At 38.6% G+C, this 12,327-nt stretch overlaps 1 protein-coding gene across 3 annotated transcripts in view; it reads right to left on the bottom strand.

Annotated features, from left to right (window-relative positions):
* The window catches only part of Dab1 (Dab, reelin signal transducer, homolog 1 (Drosophila)), a 272,348-nt gene extending 261,909 nt beyond the window's left edge, over positions 1 to 10,439 (bottom strand). Inside the window, exon 1 of one of the 3 annotated variants that reach the window (XM_013022255.1) lies at positions 10,236 to 10,439. In XM_013022255.1, coding sequence (XP_012877709.1) covers positions 10,236 to 10,302 — 67 coding nt within the window. In that variant the 5' untranslated portion in view covers positions 10,303 to 10,439. The remainder of the gene's footprint in view (positions 1 to 10,235) is intronic. The other 2 variants (XM_013022256.1, XM_013022257.1) reach the window with 2 other exon arrangements.
* Between the last annotated feature and the right edge of the window lie 1,888 nt (positions 10,440 to 12,327).

Genomic DNA, 12,327 nt, shown 5'->3' with positions numbered 1-12,327 from the left:
GTTGCAAGTACTATGCTACACATCCACAGCTAATAAAAGGAACAGAGAAATAGGTTTTTTTTAAATTATAGGAGAAATGTGGCAGATATGATGATTTGAGAAAGTATAGAATGCTATGGGATCCCCCACAAATTCAGGGGAGCCAGATAAACTCTTCAGTTATTTGCTCCTTTATTCACTTACAGATTTAACAAACATGCCTACAGACACACATCTTTCTCTTTTTATATAAATTTTTATTGTGAAATAAAAATGGTGGTGTGTATTGTGTGTACTGTGGTGTGTACCTTTCAATACGAGTGCTTAGTGGTAGAAATAAAGGACCTGACAAAAATAGTCCCTGCTATCACAGAACTCCCAGCTTAGGGAGGGAAAAGAGGAGAGAACATATACTTAAAATAGTATGATTATTAATATGAGGTGCTTAGGGAGCACACAGAAGGGTGTGGTTGGGTTTGCAACAGGGCACCAAAGTATTTCTGGAGAAAGCAATATGTAACTTCAAACTAAAGGTTGTATGGAATTAACTTTGAAAAGAATAAGGAAAAAAAATGTGTTCCTGGGAGAAAAAAACAGCAGGAACAAAGCCCTATATTAAAAACAACATATGAAGGCTGGGGACTAAGATTAATTCAACTGAGTCACTGCAAGGAATGTGGTGCTAAAGAGTGTGGGGAGAGATACCTCCAAGATAAGGGAAAGTGAAATGAGACAAGGCCTCTTGGAAGGGAGGATAAGCTGACTGTATCCTGAGGGCACTAAAGAGCTTCTACTAGATATTTTAAGCAATGTGTGACCTGATTAAATCTCCACTACTGAGCAGTGTCCCTCAGAGATGGGCAATATGGAAAACCTCAAGACTACTTTGCAGGGTACAAAATGATCAAGGTAAGAGGCAAAGACAGCCTGAAGTAACTTCAGGAGTGGAATAGAGAGGAGAAAAGGCATGTTCATCTGGAAATATACACAGGAAGCCTCACAGATTGATAATCAGTGCTTAGTTAACTAAGAATGTCAGGCTTAAATGTTGAGGACTATGGCCCAACCAAATAATTAAGGAGGGCTGAAGGATTGCCAGGAATAGCTAACTAGGCCTAAGGGATAAACAAATTTCAGACTAAGCAACAGGGATAAAAGTCAGAGGGGTATTCTGAGACTTGGAGCTCAGTGTGGCTCAGAGTAGGACAAAGATGGAAAAGGAGGTGAGGACCACGTCTCCAAGGGCCCTGGGGTGTTCTCCTATGCTGTACAAGCTAAAGTTAAAGAACAAGGGGAAGGAAGAAAGGGGCCATTAAGAAAGGCGTCCATTAAGGCATCAAGGTAACCTACTTGAATGAGTGTATTTTCAGAGATTGACCCTACCATGCAGTGCTCTATAATAACATCAAGATCAATGATAACACAGAAGATAGCTCCTCTCTACTGCCCATCATATGATCTGAGCCATTCTCATCATAAAGAATTGGACCTCTTGGCCCAAAACATTTCTCCTTCCTTCCACACCCCATATCCAAGAGCTTTACCTGACCAACTTTGGAGAAATTTATGTTTTCCTGTAACAAAATCCTTGATTTTTGAATTTTTAGAGCCTGAAAATTGCAAAGTCAGTAGTAGAAGTAGTAATCAATTAAGCTTACTATGATCACGAACTCTGCCAAGGGAGAATGGCACCATCAATTTACATAATATCCCAATCCGTTTCCATGCCCCGCCCCAAAAGAGCATATCCCCTGTAATTTCTCTCATCTCTTAACCTTCTAGCAATGAACTACAGTACAACCCTATATAATGTGTCCAGGAAAGATAGAGACATAGCATTAGGACTTCATGCATTGAGAAACCTGCAAATAGCCCATATATGCTGAGGCAAGTCTCTTGATCTCATTAGATATATTTTCTTATGTATTCAGTGGAGGTGATATAAGAATTTGTCTTATTACTGATGATATGCCTACAATGACTAACAGCCATGAAGCATAAATAAAACTATTAATAAATGTGTGTAGCTTAACATCATGGTCAATTAGTTTTATATTTCCAGTTCATTTCCTTATTCTTGGAAGAAGAATGCATTTGAAGGGAGTCTACTTTCCCACATACTTTTGGACACCTTCTAGCTCTCTTTCTGTCCTAAAGAACTATGACATTCAGCACATGACTGCCACCTTACCCTAAATCTTATTAAGGCTATCTTCTGAGAATCAAACTCTCGGAAGAGAAGGAAGGTTTTATTGTTAACTGCTACTCTAAGACAAATTTCAGGAAGGTGAATATTATTTCCAGGAGTTTCTAGAAAATAAAAAGAATATGCTGACACAAAAAGAAGACAGAAACTGGGCATCGGTGGATCATGTTTGTAACCTTAGCTACTCAGAAGGCTGAGATCTGAGGATGGAGGTTCAATACTAGCCCAGGCAAGAATTTCCATAAGACTCATATTCCCAATTAATCAGCAAAAACCAGAAGTGGATATATATGGCTTAGGTGGCAAAGTACCAACTTTGATCAAAAGGCCAAGCAATAGAAGCCCTGAGGAGTTCAAGTTCCAATGCCAGAAAAAGAAGAAGATAGGAGAATAAAGACAGAAAATCTATTACTATTAAGCCACTCCAGGTAACAGACTTGAAAGGTGCCCTTTAGTCTCCTAATAGGGGACACACACACACACACACACACACACACACACACACACACACACGTGTGTTACCCAGCTGATGGGGAGAAGATTTAAAAATTGTAAAATAGGTCTTCCCTACTCCAAAGCCAATATTCTCTCCACTACTCGGAGCGGCCAGATGGTGCTGATGAAGAAACTCCATGCACAGTCCCTCGGAACCATCCAGGTCTGCTCACCATGGGGTCCATTTGTCTGCCACAGTTTTCCACTGGGTGTCCTAATATAAGGATTACAAATACCACGAACTTTATCAACCTACTACCCCCTTTGATGTCAGGTAACAAACCTGAAAATATACCTTCTCTTCTTCTGTCCCTCCATCAAATACTATTCCTGGAACAGGCTCAGGTTGACAAGCTATATATGTATAGTGACAAATCCAATAAAAATAAAATGAAAAACAACAACTTTATTCTTTACCAACCACTTCTTTTCCTTATTTGAATAGTGAATACTCTAGTTATGTTTCATTACATGGCCTGTCTAGAAACGCATTCTGTGATGAAATATTGCTGTGTGTGACTGCCTGGCTTGTTTTCAACAGCCTGGGATAAAGAAGCAGAATGAAAGGCTACTGAGAAACACTCAGGGGCCTCTAAACTTCTTTTATGCCAGTCTTTCCCACAGTAGATGGCCTATACTGCCAGCCATTCCTTTTCAGAAAATAAAATATCTGCCCCAGGACCCTTCTAAATCTTGCCAAAGGGGGGGGGTGGAAATCTCTTCTATTCTGTAATATGTAATAATTTTAGAAATGTACTTCTGATATGTCAAAAAATAAAGGAGGAAGAAAAATTTTATGAAGAATATGGCATCAACGACATATTATTCTAGAGAGTCAGCCTAAAAGGAAAAACAAACAGAATGTCAAAGATAGTTATTGTTGGTTACTGAGATTATGCATGATTACTGGCCTTTCTCACTTTAGGAAAAGCACAGGAAGTCTTTTTGAAGTAAGAACAGTTTTACAGAAAGAGGCCTAAATATTTTTCAAGGTTTTCATCATGTCAATACACTATATGAGGATATAATTTTGACAGCAGATTCAACAATTTCCAAGAGGAGAAAGCAGTAGTATATAATCCTGCTAATGAACCAATATTCTTTTTAATTTTTTTGGGGGGGTCCAGTCATGGGGCTTGAACTCTGGGTCTGGGCACTGTCCCTCAGCTCTTCAGCTCAAGGCTAGCGCTCTACCACTTGAGCCACAGCGCCACTTCCAGCTTTTTTTTCTTTTTTTTCCTTATTTGGTGCTGAGAAATCGAACCCAGGGCCTCAGGCATGCAAGGTAAGTGCTCTACCACTGAGCCACCTTCCCAGCCCCTTAATTTAAATTTTTTATTGTGAGGATACTATACAGAGGAGTTACAGTTACATAAGTAAGATAATGAGTACATTTCCTATCCAACATTGGTACCCCTCCTTTGTTTTTCCCCTACTATCACTTCCCTCCTACCTTCCCAACTCCTCCTTCCCCCAAGTTGTAAAGGTCATTTTCAACATAGTATCTTGTATGTCTTGTTGTTACAATGAGTCAACCTGTGTCCTTCTTTCAGCATTTTATTTCCCTTCCCCTCCCCAAATTAGAAAAATATATATTCAAGATGCAGGGCACTGGAATCAAATACAGTGACACTATTATTCTTTCCCTAACATTTCAGATTCATCAGGGCATAAAAAATAATATGTCATGACCAAATAAGGTTGGTCCTAGATATGCAGGTTAAAAAACATCAATAAATTTCACAGCAAAAATTTTAAAAAGAAAAATAGTCATGAACAGCTAAACAAATACAGAAAAAATCCATAAAATCAAACATACAAAACAAAATACTTGTCCAAAAACAATACCAAAAAGGACTAAAAAGTGAAGCATTATTGAAACCATTATTATATCTAAATTGTAATGCAGAAACATTTTTGTTAATTCAGAAACAAATAAGGATATTTTCTCTAATTACTGCACTGACAGACATAGCCAATGTAATGAAATAGGAAAAAGTACTTAATTACTGAAACCAACACAGAAAGTTATTTGCAGGTTGCATGTTTCTTCTATAGGAAAATCAAGAAGAATTTGGAGAAAAATACTAGTGAAGGAGTTTAAAAATATCATTATATTCAAAATTCAAGATTAATATATTATTAAGAATTCCATTAAAAGCATTCCATTAAAAGAATTCCATAAAAGGGGCTAGGGAGGTGGCTCAGTGGTAGAGTGCTTGCCTTGCATGCATGACTCTCTGGGTTTGATTCCTCCACACCACATAAGCAGAAAAAGCCGGAAGTGGCACTGTGGCTCAAGTGGTAGAGCACTAGTCTTGAGCTGAAGAACTGAGGGACAGCACTCAGGCCCAGAGTTCAAGCCTCATGACCAACCCCCCCAAAAAAATCCATTAAAAAGCATTTATTTTGGCCAAGAAAGCAACAGTTGTTTTTTTTTTTAATTGTGAGAATACCGTACAAAGGAGTTACAATTACATGGGCAAGATAACAAGTACATTTCTTATCAAGAATTGTTACCTCTTCTTTGTTTCCCTTCCCATCCCTTCCCATACTCCCCTCCTCCCCCCACCCAATCCTTCCCCCACCTCTCACCAAAGTTGTAAAGTTCGTTTTTCAACATAATGACTTGTACATCTCATTGTTGCAATGGGTCCAACTGTATCCCTGGTTAAACAATTTGTTTTTTCCCTTCCCCTCCACAAATTATACCAACATCAAATACAGTGAAAGCAGGGGTTATACCATGGGGGAGGGACATACAAAGCTACAAAGAAATAATCTTATAAATGTGTTAGAAACAATTGTATGAAAGAAAAAAGAAACAAAAAAATATTGAATACTTCTCTTGGGGTTCATTCCCCTAACATCAACTTATCTGACCTTTTCTGCTTGACTCAGACATATACTAGTTATTGCAAATAAGGGAAACCATGGGTCCTATGTTTCTTTGGGCCTGGCTTACTTCACTTAATATAATTTTTTCCAAGTCTTTCCATTTCCTAACAAATGGGGCAATGTCATTCTTTCTGATGGAGGCATAGAATTCCACATTTGCTTGATCCATTCATCTACTGAGGGGCATCTGGGTTGGTTCTATATCTTAGCTATGGTAAATAATGCTGCAATAAACATAGTCATGCTGGTAGCTTTAGTGTGGTCTTGCTTGTGATCATTTGCGTAAATGCCCAAAAGTGGGATTGCTGGGTCATAGGGGAGCTCTATGTGGAGTCTTTTGAGGAACCTCCATACTGCTTTCCAAAGTGGTTGAACAAGTCTACAATGCAGTAAGGTTCCTTTCTGTCCACATCCCCTCCAGCATGTGTTGTTATTAGAGTTCTTGATTGTAGGGAATACTTATCATTCCATAGCCAAACGGAAGAAAAAGCAACAACCCCCCCCCGTGTGACCAGCCTATTCACTCTCTTCTTATAGTATTAGGTACTTTCATGGTATTGGTCTAGATAAGTATATCTTAATAAGTACATCTAATATTATGGCACAACTACAACCAATGAGAAAGTCTTGCCAGAGACAGTTCATTAGTAGAATTTTAAAAGAGCCCCATGGTTATAAAATGGGATAAGAAGAAAAGTCATGATGATGATGATGATGATGATGATGATGATGATGATGATGATAGAGGTGGAGGATGAGGAGGAAGTGGTATTTGGAGGATACTTCACCCCTCCAATCCTAGCTACATAGAAGGTAGAGATAGAAGGATACCAGTTGGAGGCCCACGTGGGCAAAAAATTAGCCAAATTCTGTTTCACAAACAAGCAGTGCAGTGCGATCTTATGCTTTCAGCTACTCAGGAGGCAGGAGTTGGAGGATTGATTTCCAAGGCCAGAGCAGGTAAAGTAAAAGACTCTATCTGAGAAATAAACTAAGCAAAAGGACTAGGGACATGGCTTAAGTGATAGAGAGCTTGCCTAGCAAGCTCAAAGCCTTGAGTACTTGGAAAAAAGTTGTTTTCTCATATACTGACTCTCTAAACTCTGGTGTGGCAGTAGTTGAAAATTAAGCCATTGGGAAGTAATTGTGGTAAGCTGAGATTACCACGGTAGAACATTTTGGTTGGCTTAGTGGCCAAAGAAGCCTTAAGGAGAGAGAAGGAAAGAAAGAAAAGAAGGAGAGAGGGAGGGAAAGAGAGTGGGAAGAAGGAAAGGAGGGAGATTGAGACAAAAAGTTACAAAGACAGAGAGACAGAAACAGGGAGAGAGGAAAAGATCCCATGTTTCTTCCTTGAGAACAAACTGAGAAGGTGAGTCTGTACTTGCCAGCAAGAGAGCTCTCACCAGGAAGGGATTGATTGATATCTTGCTCTTAGACTTCCAGAATCCAGAACTGTAACAAACACATTTCCGTTGTTGAAACCCCTGAGTGTGGTGCTTTGTTATCTCTGCTTAAATTAACTAAAAAGAAAGGATAGGGGGAAAAAATAAATAAGATATAGAAGAGAAGAGAAAAACAGAAAGATGACAGGAAAAGAAGGGAAGAACAGAAGTTAAGAGGGAAGGAAAAGGGAACACAGAGAAAAAAGAGGAGGCGGGAGAGATGTAGGATAGAGAGGACACTTAACCATTCTTGAGCACTTAGTATGCATGGAGTGTGATGCTACGTATTTTGTGTGCTTCTCTTTCCTCTTGTTTTTTTTTTTTTTTTTCACTTTTGAGGGGTGGAGGGACAGGGTTTCACCATGTATCCCATGCTGGCCAAAACTCCACCTCCTCCTGAGTCAACCACTTGAATGATAGGATTACTTATTTACCTTATTTCAATTAATCTTAATGAGCCTTTGAATTTTATAATATCATAAACTCATTTATTTCATAAGAAAGGAAAGTGAGGCTCAGAGATGGTAACTAACTACCTAAGATCACACAATGAGGAAATGGTATTTTTACAATTAGAACCCAGGCCTGCCTGTTCCATGGTAATTAAGTCACTCTCTAGAGGGCATTCTTCAGACATATGTTATGCTACCTTTAGAGATTTTTAGGACAAGAATGTGGTATAAATAAATACACACACACACACACACACACACACACACACACACACAACGGAATGCTATGCTTCCATCAGAAAGAATAACACTGCCCCATTTGTTAGGAAATGGAAAGATTTGGGGAAAAAAATCTTATTAAGTGAAGTAAGCCAGGCCCAAAGAAATATAGGTCCCATGGTTTCCCTCATTTGTAATAATAGTATATTCGGATAATCTTATCAGATGAGCAGAAACTCTCAACTCTCAAAATCTATGTACATATGACCATATAAGATGATTCTAAATGAAAGAACCCCAATTTATGGACACAGAGGCTTTTCTTTGTTATTGTTGTTTTTAATGTTCTATGTGATATTTTTGTTTCTTTTGTATGTTTTGTATGTTCTTTCCTCTATGGTGTATCCCCTGTTGTCACTGGACTTGATTTTGGTACCCAGCATCTTGTATAGACATTTATCTAATTTGGGGAGGGGTAAGGGAATAACAAAATGCTGAAATAAGGACACAGGATGACCCATTGCAACAATAATATTCACAAGACACTATGTTGAAATGAACTTTACAACTTCTGGTAGAGGGAGGAGTGGGGGAGGTGGGGAAGGAAGGGATAGTGGGAGAAAAACAAACGAGTGGGTAACAATGGCCGACAAAAAATGTACTCATTACCTTATTCATGTAATTGTAACCCCTCTGTACAGCATCTTTACAATAAAATAAAATTAAAAGAGCAAATAAAAGGAAGAAAGTAAGGAGATTCTAAAAGGGTCACCTTCATCCTCCCATCTCAAATCCTTAGGTGAACCTGTGTCCTGAAAACCTGAATCCTTTTTAGAATAGTTTTGCATGCTAAAACTAAGAATGAAAAAAATATGTACCAAAATACAATTCTAATTCATTAAGCATTCAAGAGCACAAGTTTAGTGGAAAGGTTAAATTTGAAGCAAAAATATAACTTGTCAGTTTCCACTGAAAAAAGCACTGGAATTCTTGTGTACCAGGCAGATTCCTGATCTTGTCCTCATCCCTCTCCCTACCCCCCTGAAGTTCTCTCAAAACCTGTTCTCTCTCTCCAGCACTTGCTTTCCTTCCTTTATTCATGTTCCATGATGCATAAAAAACAAGGTTTATAGAAGTCTCAGGGAATAAAATAGACAGTTTCAAAAATATTTGTGTTTCAAATAAACATCAAAATCAGAATTTACAGTCCTTGCTGGGGTTCGGGCAGCCCGTGAGCTGTATGCGTATTACATTTATGTTCCTTGCTCCTCACAGAGTACCAAGCAGCATTCTCAAAACATGACTGCAGAGGCAGAGTGATGCCTCCAACAAATCACTGTTCACACACAGCGGCTAAAGGCAGCCTGACTTGCAAACCCACAGGACAGATCTCCAGGACTGAAAGGGAATTCTTTAATCCCCATCCTTGCAACTGAGAAGACTAGGGTGGAGGGGAGGGGGGCACAAACACAGGAAGAAAAGGAACGTGCACATATGTATACACTCACAGTTATACACGCATGAAGAAAAAACCAGGAGTAGCTTTCTCCTAATTACAACCAGGACAAACTTATAAGAGATAAGGTCATATATCCCTGGGTCGAAATTCTCTTAAAAACATGAAAAGTGACATATGTTTGTGTGTGTGTGTGTGTACACATGTATATATGTATACTTACACACATATATGGTATAATCTATATCATGTATATTTTATGCATATATGATTTATATGTATGATACTATGCATGCATACATATATGTGTATGTGTGTGGATATATATATATATATATATATAATTTTAGAATTTCTGGTTTTATTACTAGATGTCTGTGTGGCTTCTCTCTGTGTCAACACATTCTACATGTGGAGACACATAGGGTGAATAAGCAGTGTAGCCCAGAAAATGGTACAGTTGACCCAGGAGTTTTACTAACAAAGTACTACTGAAGCAGAGCAGATAAAAGCAAGTTACTGAAATGAGAAAACACTCTTGCAGGAAGTTCCATGAAGCTTGATGCTCAATGTAGAGAAAAGGCAGGGATCAATCAGTCCAGGACACCTAGAGAGCAAAGCAGGATTTCTGGCAACAGTTCAGGGCTTGTCAGCATGTGGCTTGTAGACCAGCAGGCCAGGAGTCACCTGGAGAACTTGTTATGAATGAATGCAGTCTCAGGCAGCCCACATTCTCTGGTGATGGCTCTTGGGCCAAAGTTTGAGAATTACCTAAGCATACAAAGATGAAGTGTAACAGGCAGAATGTCTGCACAGGAGTAGAATTTGGAGGCTGAAGGAAATTAGAAGTAGTCTCTGACAGGATCAGCAGAAAGCATCTACAGTAGCGCTTTGCTTATTATAAAAAAGAACCTTGAATATTACCTGGAAAATGACAGAGCCATTCACATGTGAGTACCAACTATACCAAATAACTTTTTAAAAAATATATACAACCACAGACATACTCTTTGTATCATTCCAGTGATTTAAATCCCAGTCTTATATAGAAAAATCTATTTTCAAGAAGGAAGCCAACTTGGCCCTACCTTTCTTTCTGGAGTCTTTCTTGGCGCTGGTTTTCACAGCTACTTGAAGTTCTGTCTCAGTTGACATCCTACTTAATCCTTAGTCCACTTCACACAGATCCCGGGCCTCGGCCAGGCTCATTGAGGGTCCTCTCCAAGAGAAAGACTCCTCCCTTCAGAAATGAGACCCCACGCAGCACATGTCATTCACGCTTTCGAGGTGCTGCAAGTTAAGGCAAGAGAACACTTAGAATTCTCATCTTTTTGAGATCCAACAAAAGCTATGGGGTGGGGGGTGGCAATGAACTAACAAACATACAAAAACAAGAAGCAACCTTGTTTTTTATACAGAAACTTCTTGTATTTCTTCATGAAGTCACTTACTCTGCCATGTAAGGGGTGTTTACACAGCAAAGGGAAGGAGCAGAGGTTTTTTGTTTTTGTTTGCAAAACTGTTTTCTCACTCCGAGGAACTCACACAAGTTTGCAAGAGGACCGAATCTCAACTCTTTTGTTCACCTATGTTCCTTATTGTCAAACATTAGATGCCACCCAGAAAATACCACAAAGACCCATTTCCTGACCAGTATGATGAAGACATTTCCCATCCATCAGCCAAGGCTGATCAGAGCTTGAGTAGCACACAGGGGAGTGGCCTGTGGTCTGTCCATGGCTGAAAGGCATCAGAGGGGACATGGAGTTGACATGTAAGTGGGATCCAAGCTGAAGTGACAAATGGCACTAAAAAACTTTCTGGGAAGACAACTTTCAGGTCAGTTTCTCCCTCAGCTATAAGAGCACATCGACATTTCATATAGAGAAGAAAAGAAAATTAAGCAGGCAATCATAATTATCATTCATTCATCCATTCTTTCATCCATCCACCCATTCATAAATATGCTCAGTACTAGGCATTATTTAAGTTCAGATATGCTAGAGGAGATTAATAGTGAAAATAAAGCTACATCAATTACAGTTAGTATTTGCTATGTACTTGCTAGATACTAGGCTCTCGGTTACTGTTGCATTATCTTGTTTGATTACATTTAAACTAAGTTCTCCCTTGGTCAAGACTATCTGATAGATATGTCTGAATATTCTGTCGGAAATAAATATTTCTTAAGTTATCCACTTTATTAAGAAAAATCTGTTCCAATTGGAAAAATGGATCTTCAAACTGTATAGCCAATTCTTAGCTCATTTTAAGAATTACAACTCTTTTAATCAGAGAGCTGTCCTTGGATGCCAATTTCAGTTCAGAAAGAATAGTGATCCAATAATCATGGGAATTAAAGATAGCTAAAGTCTAAGCCAGAAGATCTAATACATAAATTATATAAAATGACAGTAAAGTTTAAATGTAAGGAAATGTTCACTTTCTCCAAAGATATTTCATGTATTTTAAAATAAAATAAATTGATTTTTGATAAAAGGATACCACCAGCCCGAAAGGTATGTACCTAGAATACAGAACCCAAGGCTAGAACTAAAGAATCTAGAAACCCAAAGCTAGAAACAAGGAATCCAGGAATGGGGTCTATGAAACCATACAGCAAAATCAGAATTTCTGTCACATTTGTGTCACCATCTACACTTGACCACAAGTTTCTCTTCCCAGCTCCTCCTCCCCCAAAATGATGCTAAAGTCCCAAACTTGGTGGTCACAAGTGGACACAACTATATTTAATATTCAGCACTTTATTGCAGCTAATATTTATTAAAACCTATTATGGGCCCCCTATAAATACCAGATCCTTCATGTCCAGAGACATTTATTTACTGTGTAAATGCTACATTTCCATGATGGCCTGAAGAACATCATCAAAGTGTGGTCCTGTAATTCAAAGAAATACACTAGAGCAGAGGGGGTGTCAGTCACATTGGGGAAGGCAGCACACACATATGATCAGACCTAAAGTGGTCATAATTCCCAGGCATAATAAAGTGTAAAGAAACAAATGTTTATCTCTGCTTGGGAAAACTCAATAGAGCTGAACAAAGGATAAGCCCTTGAAGATCTTGAATAATTCTGAGAAATGGTCAAGTGAAAGGACCAATGGGCTCTCAATAAACATATTTATAATAAAAGAATGAGTAAATGGTTGTTTTCGGG

This window comes from Dipodomys ordii, unplaced genomic scaffold, assembly GCF_000151885.1.
Source record: "Dipodomys ordii isolate 6190 unplaced genomic scaffold, Dord_2.0 Scaffold61, whole genome shotgun sequence".
In the NCBI taxonomy this organism is placed as follows: domain Eukaryota; kingdom Metazoa; phylum Chordata; class Mammalia; order Rodentia; family Heteromyidae; genus Dipodomys; species Dipodomys ordii.
Note: the sequence above shows the minus strand (reverse complement) of the source record. Positions and strands in the feature narration are given on the sequence as shown.